We start from the raw sequence: 20603 nt of genomic DNA, 5'->3' as shown, positions 1-20603 counted from the left end.
ACCGCAAGGGTTGTTCGTTCTCCCTCCCATCCATGCTTCGGACTGACTTGAATCAACCCCCCCAGATGCATTTTCCCCACGTCTGCCCATTACTAACCCGTGTGGTGGTACTAACCCCTGTGAAGCGCTGGGGTAGAAAAGCCGTGGTCCCGGGGCACTGGCTTTGCCGAGCTGCCACTGAGTCCCTCCTGCCGCCGGCCTCCCAGTGCGGGATGCTCAGCGCAGGGCACCTAAAGCATCCCAGAACACAGGATACGGCTCACGTACTGGGAAGATGCGTGTGGGTGCCAGGCTACTGAACGGGGGGGGTTGTGTGCTGTGCTACCTCCCAGCTTGGCTGGGCTCTCCTTTAGGGGTCCTACAGGAGCGGGTGCTTGTCAGGAAGCTCTCCTGCAGTTTTTTAGGTCTCTAGCAGTGGCCAGCATTGCCATTTGCGAGGCAGCTTGTGCCCTGGGGAGGTCTGATCCTCCACCTCCGGGTGCCCTCACTGTCTCCAGAGCAGAGTCCCAGCTGGATGTGTTGACACAGCAGAAGCAGACGGGTTCGGGGACTCTCCATTCCCCCTCTTTACCTGGGAGCGGGTCATTTGCAGGCAAACTGGCATCTGGAAGCATAGCGTGGTCCTGCCATGCAGCTCATGGGGCGGCCGGCGTAGCAGCTCTGCAGTAAAACCGTGGGGGTGATGGTGAGAAGAATGCCGCTCCCCTGCAGCCCTTGGTAGGGAGAGAGACTCACAGCTTGGTCTAAAGGCTTCTGCCGCACCCCTGGGGTCTGTGCCGAGCCGCGGTGACCTTCCTCTCCATACAATAGCTCCCAGAACAATGGAGGAACCCTGCCGGGCAGAGCGTAATCTTGCCCGCAGTTGAAAAGCTTAGAAAACTCCCGGCCTGTCCCAAAGATGGTGGTTGTGCTGCTGGTGAAGTCAATCTGCTGCCCCTCTTGTGGGAGGCTGGCGGGAGCACCTGGGCAGGGTCTAATCCTCTGCTCGGCCGAGCAGTGTGCTCGCTCATCCCAGTCCAGCCCTGGCTTGTCCGGACTCAAGGCTAGGAGCAATTCCAGCTTCCAGCACATCTCAGTTGCCTGTTCTTGCAACTGCGAGGGGTTTGTGATAATTCATGATGTTTTCCAGCCGGCACAGGTGTCCTGGTGGGGCTCTGCTGTCGCCAAGGTGCATCCAGTGAAGGTGGAGTTGTTCCCCAAGGGCTGTTGTCTTGGGGAAGCTGTTACAGGCACAGAGATGCTCCTTGGCATCAGGAGGATGGTGCCCCTCTAGCTCTGACAGTGCCGAGACAGGCGTGGGATAGTCTAGCGAGGGCTCTGCTGTGCGGTAGGTGCTCAGACCAGCTACACCATTGTGCAAGCTTCCTTGCCACTGGCGCTGGGAGAGAACACAAGTGCCATGATGGAGATAGTGGTCAGCCGTTAGCTCCCCAGGCTGATATAGGACAGGGAATGCTGCCGCCTGCTTCGGACAGTGTGGTCCTTGTGCATTGTGTTGTGAAAAACTGCTGCTTGCAACATCAGGCTTCGGCAATCTCGCTTCAGCGTGCTGCTGCCCCGATTGCTGGCAGCTGCTGCTACGTGTTTGCATGCGAGGTCCGTCTGTGGGGCTGTGAGGGAGCCTTTCACTGGGGGCTGCAAGCTCGGCAAGACCTGCTGGCTAGTCCTGCCTGCAAGGAGGCAGAGGAGCTGTCCTGGGAGGAGGCTGCTTTGTGGTAGGGGTCAACGCACAAGAGGGGGAGTGGGTTTGGGTGAGAAACACAGGATTCCTCGGTTATAATGAGGCTGAGGGCTGCCATGGCCGCCCTCAGCGAGGGCATGTTGCTCACAGAGACCCTGAGCAGAACAGGGATGGGGAGAGCTGCTCCGGTAGTTGCTGGACTGGGTAAGTTGGTTGTTGCTCCTGGGAACGTGCCCCAGCTGATGGGGCTCCATTAGTCTCTGCAGACCTTTTCTGGCGTTGCTCACAGGTGGCATGACGGCGGCTTTGAAGCGGCTGGGATGGAGGCTGAGGTCTCTTTTTACGGGGATCCCGGCACTGCCGCGCTGCGTGCTGACCTTTGGGAAGGACCGGCACCAGCACCCCTGTGCGGGACATCCCAAAACCGCCCTCGGCAGAGACCGTAATGCCCCCGGGCAGCTCCAGTTGTCTCTTAAACCCAAGACACGCTCTGAATTCCTGTCTCGTCCCTTTGGGGTGCTGGACCTTTTGCTCTCCATCACCTCTCCTGTCTGGGCTGCTGCTGGCTGACCAGGTGGCACCAGTGGCTATGGGGAATTAATGTGGAGTTGGGTTTGGATCTGTTGGTGCCGCAGCATCTTACCGTGAGCGTGGGCAGGGGCTCGCTGCTTTTCTCATCCAGCTTTGGGAGCTAGAAGAGCTCCAGATATCCCCCCCATGTGCTACTAGCTTACCTGTGAGATGGGGTCTCAGTATCTGTCTGGTTGAGGGTCTTTTGCTGAGGCTAGGGTTTTCTGTGAAGGGTCTAGGCGGGGTTTTGAGCTCAGGAGCACTTTTCCTTGCTCTCCATCTGGGGAACTCCCCTGGAGACTCCACAGTAGCCTGTAACCTCTTCTTCCTTCCTCCCCTCCGCTCCCCACCACCACTCCTCTGTCTCCAGGTGATCCGCAGGGGCTGGCTGACCATCAACAACATCAGCATCATGAAGGGAGGCTCCAAGGAATACTGGTTTGTGCTGACGGCCGAGTCATTGTCCTGGTACAAGGACGAGGAGGTATGTGTGAGCGGGGAAGAACGGGTTTTGAGGGGAGGCTCTGTGATTCACGGGCCTGGGGTGAGAAGGTCCTCAGGCTAGGAATGAGAATTAGTGTCCGGGACTAATTAGCATTGTCCATCTCCTGGCGTGCAGGAGCGTGGGTCTCCTCTGGAGGGTGCCCTGCGGACACCGCACAGCCCCAGCCAGCAAATTCCATGTCTCCAGACACTCCCCCAGACCTCGGGATTGTGTAAACAAAGATAAACTGGGAGACATTGGCAAGCGGAGGTCCTACGGGATCCAGCTGCCCGGCCCTGGCCGAGCCTGGGGGGTGGCCACACCGTGCAGGCATCCCCTGTGCCCTGCCTCCTTCAGGGGGGGTTTTCTTTGTCCCCAGTGCTGTTGCTGCAAGACCTCCAAGAAGGATCGGGGACCTCCCTTTACCTCCCTGCCCCATCCCAGCCCCCTAACCCAGGGCAGCCAGTTCCCAGTTTGACCGTCTCAGCACAGCAAAGCCAGAGGAGCAATGCAGGTGGTCAGGAGGGGAAACCATGTCCGTTCTGGCCCTGGGGAAAGAAAAACCACCAATGCTGTGCAGCGTTTGGCTGCAGGTAAAGGAAAACTTAGTCTTTGGCCCTATGGGACCATCGGTGCATTGTCACCAAGCCCCAAACCCCCACCTTGGCTGTTCTCCGTGGGGTTGCTGTGCTGCTCTTACATCACGCGTCATCCCAAAGCTGCCTTCGGGCAGGAGGTGCCAAGGGGGTTAATATCCCCACGCTGGGGTTGAGCTGCAAAAAGATCTTGGAAGCTGGAGGGAAATGGGAAACGGAATCGGGGTGGGCAGGAGGTGGCTGCAGCCCGTGCCAGCCTCCAGCAAAGAATGCTGAAGCGTCTCTGCTGCCTGAAGCCCGGGCAGCCCTGCCTGTGGTGGGCAGGAGGTAGGGTACACGTGGGGGGCATTGCACGCTGTCCTGACCGGCTCATGCGGTGCCCAGCCACCCCCCAGCCACCAATACCCCTCCAGAGCCACCCCTGGGAACATGGGGAGACCAGGGCATGGGGAGGGAACCCGATTCTCTCCGCTTCTGGGGTTTCTCTGTGCCGGGACCCCACAGGTCCCTTCTTGTTCCTCACCGGGTGTCTGGGAAGGGACCGCTGCTGTTCCCAGACCTGTTTGCCCATGTCAGGGGATCTGGTGCCCCAGCCCTCAGGCTGGACATCCTGCTCCCCGGCGTACCGGGGCGGCCAGGGTGTTGGTAGCTCACCCCTGCCTGGAAACAGCATTTCACCACTCAAACCCAAAGCGATTTCTTTGGGCTCAACCCTCCCAGGAACGGGATGGCGGCAAGACCGGCATCTCCTGCCCACTTGTCTGACCTGCCAGGGCCGGCGTGAGCGCCGGAGCCAGCATCTCCTTCATGGCACCGTGGTCTCGGCCATGCTACTTTCATATTTCAGATTTTCCAGCATTTCCGCCCCCACAGTCTGAAAATCGGCCTGTGATCTCGCCTTTCCCCTTACGTCACCGGCCTCCTGGCCAGATGCTGTGGGGTGGGGGGGCTGGCTTGCAGGGTGTTTTGGGGGGACGCAAGGGGTTCGGTGTGGCCGCTGCCTCGCCAGAGCCCAGCACGCGGGTCAGAAAAAGGAGACGTGAACACAACTTTTATTTCCCGGGAGCTGCTCAGCAGCTGGACATCGGGCACGAGAGCAAAGCCCGGGCTTCTTTTGTTCATCCTTCATCTTCCGAGCAAGCTGCAAAGGTGAACGTCTCTCCCGAACCGTGAAGTCAGATTTTAACCTCTTACCCGGCCACACCCCCCCCCCCCCAGCCCCCTTTTTAAATCTGCCTCCTAAAAGAGAAGGAAACATGTTGAGCTGATAAACCTCCCTCCAGCGTGCTTTCCCCCCCTCTCGGAGCCCGCCGGTGCTCCCCCGGTTTCCTGCGCAGAGGCCTCTCGGGGGGCACGTCTGGCCCCTCCGCGGCGGGTAATGAGAACCAGCCGGCCGGGGATGAATGAGGCTCTGTCTTCTGCAAGCCCAGCTCTCCCTGCCCCCCTACCCCTGCCCCCCCACACCAAGCCCCCGCCGTTAAAAAATGAACCGCCAAGAGCTGCTAAGCCGGCACCCAGCACCCTGGGGTTTTGGGGGGATGCAGCCCACCCTCTCGCCTCCGCATTGCAAGGGGGGGGAAGCGTGGGGAGCACTGCCCAGCCGGGCTCCCCCCGCTTCGGCTCTGCCCTCCCGGTTGTGCCGCCGAGGCAAAAAAACCCAAAACCCCAAAACCACGCCGCCTCCACGAGTCGGAGCAAAAATCTCCCCAAAAAGGGCCGAATCCGGGCTCGCTCCCCCCCACTACCCTTACCTTGCGGCTGCTGGGGTGCTGCTGGGGTGCTGCTCGGCCAAACCCGATCTAACCAATGTGCAGACTACTGTACAACTTTAAACCCTCCTGAACAGGTAGTCTGAACACTGGGCAGGCTGGGCTGGAGTCTCCGGCTTCCCACGGCATCCACGGGGGCGGTTTTTATTTTTAATTTTTTCCCCCTCCCGGGTTTTGGTTTTTTTTTTTTTTAATAAGGAGAGAAGCCCGATGGGCGAAAGGAAACTGCTTTGTCTCTCTTCTGACGTGGCAAAGTCCTTGCAACCGAATCCAGTCTGGAAAAAAGTTGTGGGTTTTTCAGGAAATCATGAGGAGGAGTGTGGGGCGGTGGTGGAAGGGGGGCGGGGGGGGGGAAGGCTTTGGGTTCGTGGCCTCTCTACAAAGGCGAACGTCACTTTTTGGGACCGTGTGCGCAGCATCTGGAGACAAAGTGGAGCTGGAGCTGTTCTAAACAATTCCAGATGTGGCGTTTCGGCAGCGACTCGGCTGGGTGGCCCCTCGGCGGGGCTGGAGAGCAGCCTCTTAAATCAGCAGCCGACTTCGTGCCAGACTGCGAGGCCCCGGTTCCTTCCAACCATCCCCTCCGGCAGGGACGGGCACTGGGGGGGAAATTCCTGGGGCCCCTCGGAGGCAGCAGGGTGGGCTCCGGTGGAGCTGGCCCCATCCCATGCCAAGGGAGGGCAGCTACGGCACAGGCAGGGCTGCCAGCGGGCAGCATCCTGGAGCTGCCCGCTGACCTGGAGGGACCAAATTCCTTTCTCCAGTGGTTTCTTTGGTGCTGCCGGATGCATCCCTGGAAAGGCAGGGAAGCCAGGTAGCCAGAGCAGCACCAAAAGGGATTCGTGGTCTGTTCTCGTGCCAGAGTGCTGCCAATTCAGGGGGCAGGCTCCTGGGGAGGGCAAATTGCTCCGTCCCAGGTAAAGCTCTTGGCTTTGGTCAGGGAATCGTGTGCTGTGGGCTGAGCTGAAAAGCGTGTCTTGGTGGACCTTCTCTGGTGTGAGCTTGAGGAAATCGCTGCCCCTCCGTCGCAGGAGTTCTGATCTCCGCTGTGTTTCTCGGGGTTGGGTTTTCATTCTACTCAGGATGGCTAATCAGCATTAGCGAAGCGCCGCTGTGCTCGCTCGCTCTCATCTCTCCCTTTCTCTTGTCCACTCTTCCAGGAGAAGGAGAAGAAATACATGTTGCCTTTGGATAATTTGAAAATCAGGGACGTGGAGAAGGGATTTATGTCTAACAAGCACGTCTTTGCCATCTTCAACACAGAGCAAAGGTAAGGGCTGTGAGCAGGAGCCTCCCAAAATCCCTTCGCTTTCTGGGTATCACACCAGGCTCAAAACGCTGCCGAACATGCTCCACGGTTGACGGGCTGATGGTTTTGCCCTCCTTCGGTCATTGCTGGTCCAAACCCAGGCCGTGCATCTGTCTTCCCCGTCCGTTTGGTGTCGCGCTCCAAGGCAGGAGCATCTGTGATCTGGTGGGGGAGGATTTCTTCAGAGGAAGCAGAAGCTTGCCAATATTTATATACGCATTCTGGAGGGATTTCGGGCTTCTTCGGGCATCCTGGTGTTGAGGGCTCGAGGTGCTGGAGGCCTCGCCAGTGCTCTGCCGAGCCTCCCATCCTCCGTGGTCCTCACCCCTGGCTCTGCGCCTTCTTCCTAGGAACGTGTACAAAGATCTCCGTCAGATTGAGCTGGCCTGCGACTCCCAAGAAGATGTGGACAGCTGGAAAGCCTCCTTCCTCCGAGCGGGAGTTTACCCAGAGAAAGACCAAGTAAACACTCCCTCTGACTTGTCCGAGCCCTCCCGGAGCAGGCTGGCCGAGGGGTGCTGTCTGAGACCAGCCTGGGGAGAGGCTGCCAGAGGAGCCTTCAGACTTGGGAGCTCTTGGCTTGGGTCCTGGTGTGTCACAGTAGGTTCTCGGATACCCTGGAAAATGCCGTGGTATCGCAGAAGAGGACGAACTTTATAACGCGGCCCTAGTTTGTGCTGCCCAGCCGATGGATCTAGTCGTTCCGGGCTACGAAATAAACTGTTTCAAAAAAGCATCCGCGTAGGATGGAAATAGGTGGAAGGGACAGGGAATATGTGCGGAGCAGAGGGGTTTCTTTCCGGGTCTGTCAGATCCCGACAGTAACTTGTGCCCTGCTTTCCCTGAGCAGACTGAGAACGAGGACGGCGCCCAGGAGAACACCTTCTCCATGGACCCTCAGCTGGAGCGCCAGGTGGAAACCATCCGCAACCTTGTCGACTCCTACGTCGGCATCATCAACAAGTCCATCCGGGACCTCATGCCAAAGACGATAATGCACCTCATGATAAACAATGTGAGTGGCTGCACCGCGGGGTGGAGGGGAACCTCGGACGGATGCAGCCCCTCTAGAGGGAAGGGAGCTTCTGGGGGTTCTGGGGATTTTGGGGTTCTCTGGGCAGCACACGCTGGGGAGGAGCCCTGGGCCCCCCTCGGCTTTAGTAGGAGTCGGATGGGCTGCGCCACGCGCATCGCCGAGCCGGAACTGAACAGTGGGATTTGATGATCTTTTGATTCTTAATTTTTATGTCTTTGTGCTCGAGCTGCTTGGCAGCGGCTTTGCTGAGAAGGCACTTTGATTCTTGGCGTTTGCTCCAGCCTGGTTCCAGCAAACTGGGGACGCTGAACTGTCCTGCAAGTCCCAAGTCGCTGGGGCTCCACGCGTCTTCCAGGGCTGGAAGAGGTGTCCCCTGGCCCCCGCTGCCTCCACGGCTTTGGGTCCTCCAGCTCTGACTCCCCCAGCTTCCGAGCCAGGAGGTTTGCTGTCTCAGGCTGACCTTGGCTTGCTGTTTCTCTTTAGACCAAGGATTTCATCCACTCGGAGCTGTTGGCCTACCTGTACTCCTCTGCCGACCAGAACAGCCTGATGGAGGAGTCGGCCGACCAGGCGCAGAGGAGGGACGACATGCTGCGCATGTACCATGCCCTGAAAGAGGCCTTGAACATCATCGGGGATATCAGCACCAGCACCGTCTCCACGCCAGTTCCCCCGCCCGTGGACGACACGTGGCTGCAGACAAGCAGCGGGCACAGGTTGGTTTGGCGGGGACGGGATGCCCAATGGGAATTAGTGGGGTGGACGACAGGATAACGCAGATTTGGGCTTTTTACTGGGGGAAAGGAGGGCTGCGGGCTGTCAGCGCTCCGTTCCCTGAGGTGCTTTCTCTCTTCCGCAGCCCTCCGCCTCAGCGCAGATCTGCCGTCCTGCCACCAGGCCGGCCGCCGGCTGTGAGGGGTCCAACACCAGGGCCGCCCCTGATCCCCATCCCTGCAGGGGGACCCTCCTCCTTCGCCGCTCCCCCCATCCCATCGCGCCCTGGACCCCAGAACATCTTCGCTGCTAATAACGACCCCTTCTCAGCCCCTCCTCAGATCCCGTCGCGGCCGGCACGCATCCCCCCCGGCATTCCTCCAGGTGTGCCCAGGTAAGAGAATCCATTTCGGCAGGCTCCCCGGTGCCAGGGGAGGCTGTCGTCCTTGGCCTGCAGCCCTCCTGAGTGGGCGGGCATGGGGTGGTCTCCTGCCCCCAGGGCTGGATCCTCAACTTGGGTTGAGTTTTTCTGAACGTCCCGGTGCCTCCGAGGTGCAAAACCCCTCGGTCGGGAGGGGAGTCAGCAGCTCGTGGTTTTTGTGGCAGGACTTGGAGCTCCCCTTCTGTCCCCCCAGTGCAGCCCCTCGCTTCTCCTGGGGTGGGAACTCTGGTCCCCCTCGTCCCTGCAGAAGGATCGGTGCCGGTTGCCGGTACCTCCGTGGCACGCGCCGGAGGCTGGGGAGCTCACGTGCCACCGGCACGCTGGGACGTGGCCTCGAGCTGAGCTGCCACCACGAGGTCCCCTCGCCTCGCCGTCCCCACGCTCACGCCTCTGTTCCCCTTCTCTCTGCAGCAGAAGACCCCCCGCCGCGCCGAACCGGCCCACCATTATCCGACCGGCCGAACCCTCCCTGCTCGATTAACTGCCCAGGGGCTGGTAGCGACTCCCGGAGCGGCTGCCCCCACGCCTGCCGCTTTCCTTTGCCGTTTTGGGGGGGGGGAAGGGGAAAAAACAACCCCGAACCCCTGCGTCTAATCTCATTTTTTAAAACCATCCTACCTGTGATCAGCTCAGCAGAGCGGTTTAACCACGGCCGATCCCCATCAGCGCGCCACGGCCCCTCCTCGGGACGGGCGCAGAGCGTCCCGGCGTGTAAATGCCGGCGACATCGGTTTAGGACGGGCAGCGCTCCTCGCCCTCCCTCACCTCCGCTGCGCCTGAGCTGGGAAGCGGATAGTCGGCACTACGGCGGCGAGGGGCCGGTGCTGTGCCAGAGAAGCCCCCGAGTCCCGCTCTGCCCCCCCTTCCCGCCCCCATATAATAAACCGCGGAGGATTAGATATTTGGGGGGGGGGGGGGCGAATATTGCACTTTGTCAGAAATCCCCCCCCCTCCCTCCCTCCACCACACACCGGCGCTCGGCGTTCGTGCCGTGGGATGGCCTGAATGTACGCGACGGGGATGGGAGAGCTCGGAGGTGGTTGACTCCAAGACTGTCGCCTGTCTTTGGCTGCGCCCAGAATCTCCTAGAGCTGCCGTTGGGGCTGACCAGATTCCTGCCTATTCGCTTTCTTCCTCCTTTTCCTCCTCTTCCTCCCCCCCTCCAGAATTTTTGTATTAATATATTATATATAAAACTTAGCGATTTTTGGTTTTTCTCTCCCAAACCCGAAAGTCGATTGCTAATCTTGACCATAGTCTATATTTCAGTTTTTATAGCTTTGAGGAAAATTTATATATGGAAAATGATGGGACTGCAGATAGCGATTTGCTAATAAATCTAATCCGCCGCAAAGCAGGAGCAGACTCTCCAGGTAGTCCTTGTGTCGCGAGGTGCCGGCTCAGCAGCGAACCTCAGGTATTTCTTCCGCGACGCCCGCCCTCGCCCCACTCCGTACTCGGTGCTCACCGTAAAGTGCCCACCGCGGCGCACACCGAACCTTGGCCGCCGGTGACGCCTGAAGCCGGGCTGACCCGGGGAAAAAGACTGGAATAACGCACGGGGAGGTGGGTCTTGTGGCGGGGGGAGCATGCTGGAGCGTTCTGGGCAGCTCCGTGCCCTCCCGGTTTGTCGTCACCACAACCCCTCGCCGGCAGCGGCTTTTCCAGCCCTGAGGAAGAGGAGGGAGCATTTCTCCCCACTGCCTTGAGCCCCCCACCCAGGACAGGCTCTTCTGGGGGTCCGGCTGCCCCTGATAATCCTGTGCAAATCCCGAAGGCGGGGGAGGTTGTGTCTGGGAGGATGCCTGGAGCGAGGGGACAGCCCCGAGCCAGCCGTGCCTTGGCCCCCGCAGCATCCCTGCCCGCTTTGCTGCTGCCTTCGGTCTTCCCCAAGGAGCTGGCCGCCCCACTGGGCTCTGGCTGGGAGCAGAGGTTGTAAATATTTTTACAGACTGTATTAATTGTATTAAAAAAAAAAAAAAAGGGAAAAAAAACCCCAACACCCCAACAATAATGTAGGTTTTTAAAAACATCGACTCCAGCCCCAGCCCAGCCAGGCTGCCGGGAGCGTGGAGATGGGGCTGCGGCGCTGCCTGCCTTAATCGCATCCCCCTTTTTCACAGCAAGGTGTCCCGTCCCCCAATTAATCCGTTAACGACCCCACCCTGCCGCCCTGCCCACTGTCATTTGGCCAGGTACCCCCAGGGTTTTGGGGGGCCGGTGGCATCGCCAGCACGGCCGCTCTGTGCAGCTCTCGCCCCCACCACCACCCTCTCCGGTCCATGGCCGGTGCTGCCACCACCTCCCCGGCCAGGGGGGTCCTGTCCAGCGCTTGCCCCTTCCCGCCGGCGGTTTTGGGGGCCTCCCCCTTGCTCACCTCTTCTGGCCAAAAACCCAGCCCGCTCCTCTCCTCTCCCTCCAGTTTGCCAACATGTAAGTGCCTCCAGTCTGTATCCTATTAATAAACTAAAAAAAAAAGATTAAAAAAAAAAATAAAGGGGAAAAAAAAAATACAAATCTTCTGGTGAAAGTCTCTGGCGCTTCAGGGGGGTTTTGGTCTCGCCCTTTCCTTCTCCCTCCTGCCTTTTCCTCCAGTGTCCTATTGCTGGTGGGGTGGCCTCGAATCAAGGGGAGCTTTTGGGGGGATCTCGAATCAAGAGGGGCTTTTGGGGGGGTCTCAGATTGAGGAGACTTTGTGGGGCTCTCGAATCAAACGGGGAGTTTGGGGGTCTCGGATCAAGGGGGGGCTGTCCTGCAGGCTGTCTCTGTGCCAGCTCCTCTAACCAAGATTTCACTGATGGCTGTTTAAAAGCCCAAATCTTTATTATTTGCATCAAACCATCATCCTCCATGTAAGGCCCCCCCAGTGCTGCCAAAGCACGGTGGTCCCCATGTTTTTGGACGTGTCTTTGAGCACCTGGGCTGCAGAAAACTGTTGTAGCAGAAAAATCCCGGTTGGAGCAAACAGGGGCCGGTGCGGGGCTGGGGCTGGATGCAGCCCTACAGCCCCGATTCCCCACCACCCGGCTTATGGCAGAGCCGCGTTTCTGTGCGGTCGCAGTCCGGCATCTCCTTGTCCTCAGAAACCACCAGTGTCTTGCTCCAGCCCGGGAGGGACATGAGTGGCTCCGGTGGGATTTATCCCTTGGCAGCCAGAGGGAGGCCTGGACATGCGATCTTGGCTGTGGTGGGTGACCAGGAGGTCCTGGCGCAGCCGGAGCTTCCCCCGGTGCAGGGTTGTGTCATCAGCTTCAGTAGGACTCGGTGCTCCGGCATGTACCAGATCGTGCCGGCTCCAAGGCAGCCAGACATTGCACCAAGAGGGATTTTGGGGGATTTTCCGTAGAGCGAGGGCCGGACCCTGCGCTGGTGCCGGGCAGCGCGGCAAGCTCAGGTGTTTCAGGGTCGGTTCTACCCCACGGCAAGTGCCGTGCCGGCACCGGCTGCTCATCCCGCAGCCGCCAGCTGGGATGGGATGCTCCCGGGGCTGCAGCAGGAGGAAGGGGCGATGGAGTGCCGTCAGTCCTAATGGGATGGATTGCTAATGAAGGCGCTAACGAAGGCGCCAAGGGAAGCCAGCTGGGGCTTGTTGGGGGCTGATAGAACTGGGGTGGGGTGGGCTGTGATTTGGGTGGGGAGGTCTCACCCCGAGACTCCAGAGGCTCTTGGGGGGGGACAGGGACCCGCTCAGGGGCTCCTCTGCAGCTGGAGCAGCCACACTGGGGGGTCCTGGCTGGGGACACCCCCCCCCCCCCCCCCCAGACAGGGGAGCTCCGATCCTTCTAAATGCTCTTTTTCTATTTTTTCTCCTCCCCTACCACCAGGAGACCGGCTCCCTCTGCGCCGCCTCGGCCCTTCTGAGCTCCACCGGCCCCGCTGCTCCGACGCCCCCATCCCACCACTGCAAAGCCGAGCAGACGCCTTCAGCCGGGGGCCAGGACACAGCCCCACACCGGGGGCAAAGGACGAGGCATCGGGGACACGTGAGGCCTCTCCCCCCGCAGCTTTCGGCAACCTCGGGACTGGAAAAGGGCTCTTGGGACTGCGGCGTTTCACTCTGGTGTGAAAACTCCCACTTCCAGGGCGCCGAGAAGCCCCCCCAAGCCGGGCCAGCCTCTTCCTGCTGCCCTCACCTTGCCTAGGTTGTGATTTAGCGGATTAATAATGACCCCCCCCGCAGCCTGGGACTGGCTCCAGTTCCCGCTGATGCTGCATCGGCAAAGCTAGGGGGAACTCTGCCCTTGCCGCGGGGATTTTCCCCCTTCGCCCTCCCCTCGTGGACATCCCCGGTGTGTTTTTTTCAGGGGCATTGACACATAAAGCGCGTCCAACGCTCGCCCCGATTTTGGAGTATTTCTTGCCCCGTCTCTCTCCCAGCCCAGCAATGTCGTCCCCCCCCATTTACGGGCACCAGGAGCGACATTTGCCACTTGAATTCCCTTTTCTGGGCATTTTTAAGGCTGGATCTGCTCCTTATGGCCATCTTGGTTCTGTTCCAATGCCTCCTGTGGAGGGAGGGCCAAGCCTGCACCCCTGAATCTGCAAGAGCCGCAGGGAGCGAGACTCTGGGCGGGGGAATCCTGGCTCTGCGTTGGCTGAGGAAAGTCCCGGTTTCCCCCAAAGCTGGAGGAATTCAGCGGGTCCTTCCCAGATGCTTGGATGAGCTGCAGGACAGCGGCATTGGGAGAGCAGCTCCAGCACGTGGTGAGCCTCCAGGCAGCAGTTTCCATCTCCATGGTGCTGGCCATGCTGTATCGGAGCCAGCGGGCAGGGCTGGGTCCACATCTTACCCAATAAATGCTGCAGGAGTGGGGAACCCTCTCCCCGAGCAAAGTCCTTCCCAGCTCCGGCTCCTCCGGGGCCCTTTTCCCTCCTGGTGGAGGCAATTCCAAGGAGTTTGTCCAGCCCCTGGCTATGGCTGAGCCTATAAACCACCTCAGGATCCCAGAGACTCGTCCCCATGACTCCCCACAGGGCCCACAATAAACGCATTCCTTCCTCAAAGACTCCGGGATGCGCATTCAAGGCCCTTCAGTGACAAAATGCGGGGGGGGTTCGCCCCCAAACCTCCCCCACCCCCCGGGGTTCGCATCGGCTCCAAGACACTGCGGTACAAAGCTGGGCAGGTTTAATCCCCGCCGGGAGGGAGCAGCAGCAGCCGGAGGGGAGCACATCCTTCCTCCGACGCCATCCCGGCAGGGAGCCGAGTCCCGTGTGTGTGTCCCCCACCCTCACCCCCATCTACGTCCGCACCGTCCTCTTGTCCTCGAAGAGGCTCTTCAGCATGTAGACCTGGAGGAAAGCCACCACCACCAGCACGCCCAGGTTGACGGCCGACCAGAAGTTCACCCGGCCCAGGTTGCTCTCCTGCAGGTTACGGTCTCGGGCCTCGAAGGCTCGAAGCAGCGTCTGCATCTGGATGCTCCGTTCCAGGCGGCTCTTCATGGTCTCGATAGATTCCTGGGGACAGAAAGGGAGGCACCGGTCGGACGTGCCGATCTCCGCTGCCTCCTCAGGGAATCCCGAGACGGTTTGGGTGGGAAGGGACGCTTGGAGCTCAGCCCGTCCAACCCTCCCTGCCACGAGCGGGGCCGTCTTCACCGAGACCAGGGTGCTCAGAGCCCCGGCCAGCCCGGCCCCGAAGGGTCCCAGGGACGGACGGGGCATCGACCCCCTCCCTGGGCAGCCTCTGCCAGGGCCTCACCCCCCTCGGCGGGAAGAATTTCCTCCCTAGAGCCGGGCCGAATCGCCCCTCTTGTAGCCGAAACCCCTTCCCCCTTGTCCCAGCGCTGCCAGCCCGCCGAAAGAGTCTGTCCCCGTCTTTCTGGGCAGCGCCGCGAGGTGCAAGAAGGTCTCCCCAGAGCCGTCTCCCCTCCGGGCTGAACACCCCCAACTCTTCCAGCCCTCGGATCAGCTCTGTGGGCTCCTCCGGAACCGCTCCCGCATGTCCCTCTCCTTCCTCTGCTGAGCGCCCCAGAGCTGGGAGCAGAATCACGGAATAATTTAGGTTGGAAAAGAACTTTAAGATCATCGAGTTCAACCATCAACCCAGCGCTGCTGAATCCAAACGCAGGACTGCCGGGGGGGTTCTTGCTCGACTTGAGGGGCAGAATCCCCTCCCTTGCCCTGCTGGCCACGCTGCCGGTGATGCCACCCGGGAGGCAGTTGAATTCCCAGGCTGCTGGCATGCGTTGCCAGCTCATGTCCGGCTCTTCCTCCTCCATGGGGTGGCTCCGATGCCTTCATCCCCGGCCAGTACGGATACCGGCCCAGCCGCAGGACCTCACGCTTGGCCTCGTCGAACTTCATCCCCACCTTGATGTCCTCGATTTTGACGTCCAGCGTGTCCTCGGGCTCCGCCGCCTCCACCCAGCCGTCGCCTTCCTCCTCCTCCTCCTCTTCCTCCTCGTCCTCCTGGGTGCTGTCAAAGATGAGCTCGAAGAACACCAGCTTCTCCGAGATGGTGCTGAAGGAGTTGTCGAAGCAGAGCTTGTAGTCGCCGGCCTCGGTGGGCTCCACGCTGCCAGGGTGGAGAGGAGAGTGGGGTCAGCGGGACGGGACGGGAGACGGGACAGGAGACAGGACGGGAGACGGTCAGGACTCACGTGTGCGCCCCGTCGGAGCGGCGGGACTCGCTGACCAGCAGCAGCCCCGAGGGACTCTCCAGGGAGAAGTCGACGTCCAGCCCGGCCCCACCGATCACCTGCCGGAACCGGGGATGGACACCGGTAACGGGGACACCCCTCCGGTACCAGGGACACCCCTCCAGTACCGGGGACACCGCTCCTGCCCAGCCCTGGGCCCCACGTCCCCCCACACCTGCCTATGGGCCCGGTACCGGTTCCCCCCCCCCCCCCAACTCCTTCTCCCGTTATCCCCCCCGGTACCGGCTCCCCCCCCTCCTCCTCCTCCTCCCGGTATTCCCCCTCCTCTCCAGTCCAGCTTCCCCGTCGTCGTCCAATCCCCCCCCCCCCAGGCCGCAACCCCTCCGTTACCGGCCCAGCTCTCCCGTTACCGGCCCGGTACAAGCCCCTCCCCCTTCGGTGCAAGCCCCGCCCCCTCCGGTATAGCTCCGCCCCCGCCCCCTCCGGTACCTGGTACTCGGCCTCCAGGGAGGCGTTCCCGGGCGCGCCCTGGTAGAAGCATTCCCGGCGGCCGGCGGGCAGGACGAACGTCACCTCGGCGTCGGGCGGCGGCGGGGCGGCGGCGGGCCCGGTGCAGAGCGCCAGCAGCCACAGCCACCGCGCCGCCATTTCCGACGCGCGGCGCCTTTAAGCTAGGCCCCGCCCCGCCGCGGTGCGCCGACAGGGCCCGGGCGGACGGCGGGGTTGTCCGCGGCGGCCGCCTGAGGCGGGAGCGGCGAGGCGGGGCTTCAGGCAGCGCCTCGGACGCCCGCGGGGCGGGGTCCTGGCGAACGGCAGCGTTGCCCCGCCTCTCCCGGAATCCTCTCCGCTAATTGGTTGCTCCCCTCCCGGCGCCCGGCGCTCTAACTTCTCATTGGCCGGCGCGGACCAGCGCCCGCCCCCTCATCTTTTCCCTCAGCCCGGGGGGCCGCGGCCGCTCCCTGAGGGGAGCAGGGCTCCCACAATGCACCGCGGCGTGGCCTGGGGCAGATGAGGGTGGGCTGGGGCAAATTTGGGTGTTTAAGTGCAGATTTGGAGGCTCCTGGGGCAGCTTTAGCTGGCTAGGTGCAGATTTGGTGGACCCTAGGGCAGATCTGGGAGGTCCTGAGGCAGATTTGGGGGGCCTTGGGGCACATTCAGGTGGCTAGGTGCAGATTTGGGGGGCCCTGAGACAGATTTGGAGGCTCCTGGGGCAGATTTGGAGGCTCCTGGGGCAGATTTAGGGGGCTGGCGCAGATTTAGGGGGGCCTGGAGCAGATCTGGGTATTGAGGTGCAGTTCTGGGGGGGCCCTAGGGCAGGACTGGGGTCTTGGGGCAGATTTGGGACGTCCCAGGGCAAATTTGGGTGGTTAGATGTGGATTGGGTAGTCCCTGAGGATGATCTGGGGAGGGCGTAAGGCAGATTTAGGTGCTTAGGGGCAGATTTGGGAGATCTTGGCACAGCTTGAGGGGCCGGGGAGCAGACTGGGGGGGTTCTGTGAGCAATGTCAGGGTGTGGGGCTGCTCCCCAGCTAGGGCCCTGGCTCAAACCCAGGGCTCGGCCTCACCCTCCTGGGGAAACGGAGGAGCAGGGCCGCAGCCGACCTACCACCGCCGCTCCCCAGCCCCAGGCCAACCTCTCGGCCCTGATTCCTCGCGGTTTTGGGACAACCGCAAGAGGAAGCAGGCGTGGACCAAGCAGGCGGGCGCATCCGGCACGCGGTCCCCACCGCCGGCTGTGCCCCTCCTCTCCCCACGCAACAGCCCCCGGGCCAGCCTGCACGGTCACGTCCCTCAGGATCAGCAACTCCAGGAACGGCCCCTCGTTTTGCGCCTGCATCGTCAGCCCTGACGAGGTGCGTCTCCTCAGGCTCGCTGGTCGCTTCCTGCCCTGAAGCGCTGTACACGCCAGGCTCCATTCCACCTTGTGGGCAGCTGCTTTTCATTAACGGGCAAAGCGATTGCCACCGAGGCCGGCAGCACCGTTGGGAGCTAGACGTGCCAAAGAAAAACTGCAGGAGTTGTTTCAAGCCGTCCGACCTTGTCGAGGGTCTGGGTGAGGGTCCTGGTTGGGTGTCAGTCCAAAGTGACGCCTCGTTACGTCCTGTTTACACCTCTTTTTTGACAATATCATTGTCATAATTGTGGAGTGAGCCCAGGAAATCACGTCCAGTGTCAGGCAGGAGCAGGTTTCACACAGACACAAGCTCGCGTTGCTCTGATTATTGGGTGGAAAAAGCCTTTTCTGTGCAACAGGGGAAAAAAATAACCCTGGTCTGTACTTGGGGACTCTGTCATTTCCTTCCTGGGTGATGAAACTTCATTTTGAGCAAAATACTCCTTCTTCTTTTCAGCGGAGAGCTCCTGCGCCTCGGGGTCTCTTTGACGGGGCTGTCCCTGATCCAGACCCCGGAGGAGGGAGAGGAGGAGGATGAGGCTGGAGTTTCTCCTCTTCGTGGCGGGTATGTTGTCCTTGCCTCCACCTGAGCTTGGGTTGGCCGAGCTAGAATTCACCACCGCACCAGTCCCTTGACGATCGCATCCGGCTCCCTGTTCCCTCTCGCACAGGAGCCATGGCAGCGCCGAGGCTCTCCCCGCCGCCACTCGGGCTCCTCTTCCAAGAGGACGGGGGTTCCCCGAAAATCATCTGCCTCGCCCCGCGGAGCTACCCCGGCAGCACCTTCGAGCTCTTTGCAACAGGCGCTGATTTCCCCGCGCAGAGCGTCTCCGCCAACCCGGGTCAGCACAAGGTTGATTTCACCCTGGATGGGACCGCACTGGCCTCCCGGTGCTACCGGTGCAGGTACCGGAGCTATAACGGCAGCGCCTGGCAGATGTCGGCATTCAGCATGGAGATTGTGGTGAACGGTGCGGGTGGTGGGACGCCGGGGGGGGCAGTGGGTGTGGGCACCCCCTCCCCACAGCCATGAGGGGCTCCGCCGCAGTGCAGCGGCCGCAGTGCGCCAGGGCCGCTGCCGAACCAAACCCAACGTGTTTCTCACCAGCCTCGGGTGACGCCGGCTGTCATCCTCCCACCACCGCCCCGACTGGCCGTCCTCTGCCGACCTCCACCACTCTGCGGCAAGGTACCGGCACGGGGGACCCACCCGGCTCGGCAACAGCGCCAGTGTCTTGTTCCCAGTGGTCCTCTGTGGTCATGCCAGGGGTTTCCCTGCGGGTGACCCCCCGCTCTCTCTCCCCTTCCAGATCGTTCCTGGCTTCTCCCAGTTGCCATCAGTGTGGCCGTCCTGGTGCTGCTGCTGCTGGCAGCGGCGGTGGTGGTGGCCTGTCGAGGTGTGTAGGGTGCGGGCACTCTCGCTGGTGTGGCCGTGCTGGTGGGGGCCCATAACCGGGGAGCACCGGCTGTGCCGGTAGGGATTGGCACCTCAGATGTCCCCACTGGGGTGGCACACAGTTCGGTGCTGCCTCAGGGGCGAGGGTGCCGGTGCTGGTGCCGTCAGGCAGATCCCTTCTTGGTCCTCACCGGCTCTGGGCGAGTCACCAGCAGCAGGAACCCCTGGAGGGGGTTGTGGTTTGGGTAGAACCAGGTTTAAGGCACCCGCTGGGTCCCCGCCCCAGCATCACTGTGCAGCTCTGGTGTCCGAGCCTGGCTGCGCCTCCACCCGTCTCTGTTTTCTCTTTCGCCAGTTGAGGCCAGGAGACAGCGGGCAAAGAGGTGAGAGCTTTCGGAGCCAGCGCCGCCACGGCTAAACGGGCACCGAAAGCTCCCTGGGTCACCCCAGCCGAGCCGCAGTGCCAGGCTCCCCGCTGCCTCCTCCCTGCCCGCACGCGCCCCTGCCCGCCACGCTGCCACCAGTTTTGTTTTTGCAGGCAGCAGGCGTCTTGCTGGACGGAAACGCAGTACCCCACCACCGGTAAGGCTCGGACCCACCCTGTGCCGGGCTGTGCCCCTTCAGCAGCCAGTGCCACCGCTTCCCCCAGTCCCCAGCACGCTAAAACCATCCCCGTCCCATTTTTTCTCCGCAGAGCTTTCCTATGACAACTGCACCTGCGCCATCAGCGTGGTGAGTGGGGGCGGCTGGGGGGTCCCGTGCCCACCCAGGGTTGGTTTTGGGGTCTGCCCGCCTGCTGGAGTGGCACGGGCTCGTCCGGCTGCCAGCGGCTACCCTGGCTCACCTCCACCCCTTCCCCCCTCCCCCCCTCCCCTGGCAAGAATGCGCAGCCAGGAGCCGCCGACGGCACCGGCACACCCCCAGTGTCGCCACAGAGATACCCCCAGGCGTCCCCCCCTGCGGCACCCCACTTCAGCACCTTCAGGTCCTTGGCATGAGCCCCGGCGGGGCCGTGTCTGCCGGCGCTCCCCACGGCACCAGAGCCCAGCTCCTCCTTCCGCCAGGGAGCACGAGGAGCCCCCGGCCCAACCATGAGGGAAGGGGCTGCGTGAAGTCAAGGTCGGCAAGGCGCCGGCATGCTGCGGCACCACGCCGGCTGGGGGACATGCCGGGGGCTTCCCGGAGCTGCCCACAAGACCCCTGGCACGGGAGAGGTGCCGACGCACCGCCAGCGGTTCAACACCAGAGCCGGCAAAGGGCCCTCCTCTTCCTCGCACCTTTGCCACCGGGGAGATGGTGGGCAAGCGGCAGAGCTGGGCTGGGCGCCCCAGATCGCAGTGACTCTGTGCTGGGGCGTCTCCACTGGCACTGGAGCCGGCTCTGGTTACAATAAAGGTGTTTGCCGCCAGGTGCCGGTGCAGGACGTGGGTGCCATGTCACCCTGCATGCGTGGCCCGGCAGCGCCTGGTGCTCACGTGGTGCCGTGCGGTGCCCGGTGCCCATTATCCAGTGCTGTCTCTGCCCGTTGGCCGGTTCCCGGCACCGGTACCCGGTGGCAGTTGTCTGTGGCTGGTGCCATTGCCAGTACCAATGCCTGGTGCTGCGCCCGGTTCCCCTGCCAGTGCCCCTTTCCCTGTGCCCATTGCCTGCAGTTGGTGCCGGTTCCCGGTGCCAGTCCTCGGTGCTGGTGTCAGTACCCTGTCCCTGGTGCTGGTACCTGGTCTCCGGTGCCTTTTGCCTGGTGCTGGCCCCTGATCCTGGTCCCGGTCCTGGTCCCTGTCCCTGATCCCTGTCTCTGATACCTGTCCCCAGTCCTAATCCTGGATCTTGGTCCCGATCTCAGTCCCAATCCCTTTCCTTTATCCTTGATCCTGGATCTCAGTCCTGATCCCAGTTCCAATCCTGATCCCAGTCCCTGTTCCTTATCCCCGATCCTGGATCTCGGTCCTGATCCCTGTCCCGAATTCCTGATTCCAGTCCTGGCCCCAATCCTGGATCTTGGTCCTGATTCCTATCCCTGATCCTGGTCTCAGTCCTGCTACCTGTCCTGGTCCTGATCCCTGTCACTGATCCCTGATCCTGGTCCCAGTCCTGATCCCTGGTCCCG

The 20603-nt window shown here is 61.8% G+C and overlaps 3 protein-coding genes across 12 annotated transcripts in view; 2 read left to right on the top strand and 1 right to left on the bottom strand.

Moving 5' to 3' along the window:
• DNM2 (dynamin 2) overlaps window positions 1-12622 on the top strand; it is a 36195-nt gene extending 23573 nt beyond the window's left edge. For 4 of the 8 annotated variants that reach the window (XM_049810910.1, XM_049810915.1, XM_049810913.1 and 1 more), the window contains 7 exons: window positions 2622-2735; window positions 6261-6370; window positions 6760-6871; window positions 7260-7424; window positions 7929-8161; window positions 8305-8553; window positions 9013-9801. In XM_049810910.1, the coding sequence (XP_049666867.1) occupies window positions 2622-2735; window positions 6261-6370; window positions 6760-6871; window positions 7260-7424; window positions 7929-8161; window positions 8305-8553; window positions 9013-9082 (1053 nt within the window). In that variant the 3' untranslated portion in view covers window positions 9083-9801. Of the gene's footprint in view, window positions 1-2621; window positions 2736-6260; window positions 6371-6759; window positions 6872-7256; window positions 7425-7928; window positions 8162-8304; window positions 8554-9012; window positions 9802-12425 lie in introns of those variants that run through there. The other 4 variants (XM_049810912.1, XM_049810911.1, XM_049810916.1 and 1 more) reach the window with 3 other exon arrangements.
• A 34-nt stretch (window positions 12623-12656) lies between these two features.
• On the bottom strand, window positions 12657-16769 carry TMED1 (transmembrane p24 trafficking protein 1). 2 transcript variants are annotated; one of them, XM_049810925.1, is made up of 4 exons: window positions 15696-15907; window positions 15207-15304; window positions 14917-15121; window positions 12657-14061 (listed from the first exon to the last, which is right to left on the bottom strand). In XM_049810925.1, the coding sequence occupies exons 1-4, from the start codon at window positions 15852-15854 to the stop codon at window positions 13843-13845; spliced, it is 681 nt and encodes a 226-aa protein (XP_049666882.1). In that variant the 5' UTR covers window positions 15855-15907; the 3' UTR covers window positions 12657-13842. The 2 variants fall into 2 exon arrangements, with proteins under 2 accessions (XP_049666882.1, XP_049666881.1); XM_049810924.1 differs by having other exon boundaries at window positions 13951-15121; window positions 15696-16769.
• Window positions 16770-16820: 51 nt separating this feature from the next.
• Window positions 16821-19919, top strand: C9H19orf38 (chromosome 9 C19orf38 homolog). 2 transcript variants are annotated; one of them, XM_049810926.1, is made up of 9 exons: window positions 16821-17059; window positions 17558-17665; window positions 17772-18071; window positions 18209-18289; window positions 18411-18497; window positions 18852-18879; window positions 19035-19078; window positions 19191-19228; window positions 19378-19919. In XM_049810926.1, the coding sequence occupies exons 2-9, from the start codon at window positions 17635-17637 to the stop codon at window positions 19492-19494; spliced, it is 726 nt and encodes a 241-aa protein (XP_049666883.1). In that variant the 5' UTR covers window positions 16821-17059; window positions 17558-17634; the 3' UTR covers window positions 19495-19919. The 2 variants fall into 2 exon arrangements, with proteins under 2 accessions (XP_049666883.1, XP_049666884.1); XM_049810927.1 differs by lacking the exon at window positions 18852-18879 and having other exon boundaries at window positions 16822-17059; window positions 19378-19512.
• The last annotated feature ends 684 nt before the right edge of the window (window positions 19920-20603 follow it).

This window comes from Accipiter gentilis, chromosome 9 (assembly GCF_929443795.1).
Source record: "Accipiter gentilis chromosome 9, bAccGen1.1, whole genome shotgun sequence".
Classification (NCBI taxonomy): Eukaryota; Metazoa; Chordata; class Aves; order Accipitriformes; family Accipitridae; genus Astur; species Astur gentilis.
Note: the sequence above shows the minus strand (reverse complement) of the source record. Positions and strands in the feature narration are given on the sequence as shown.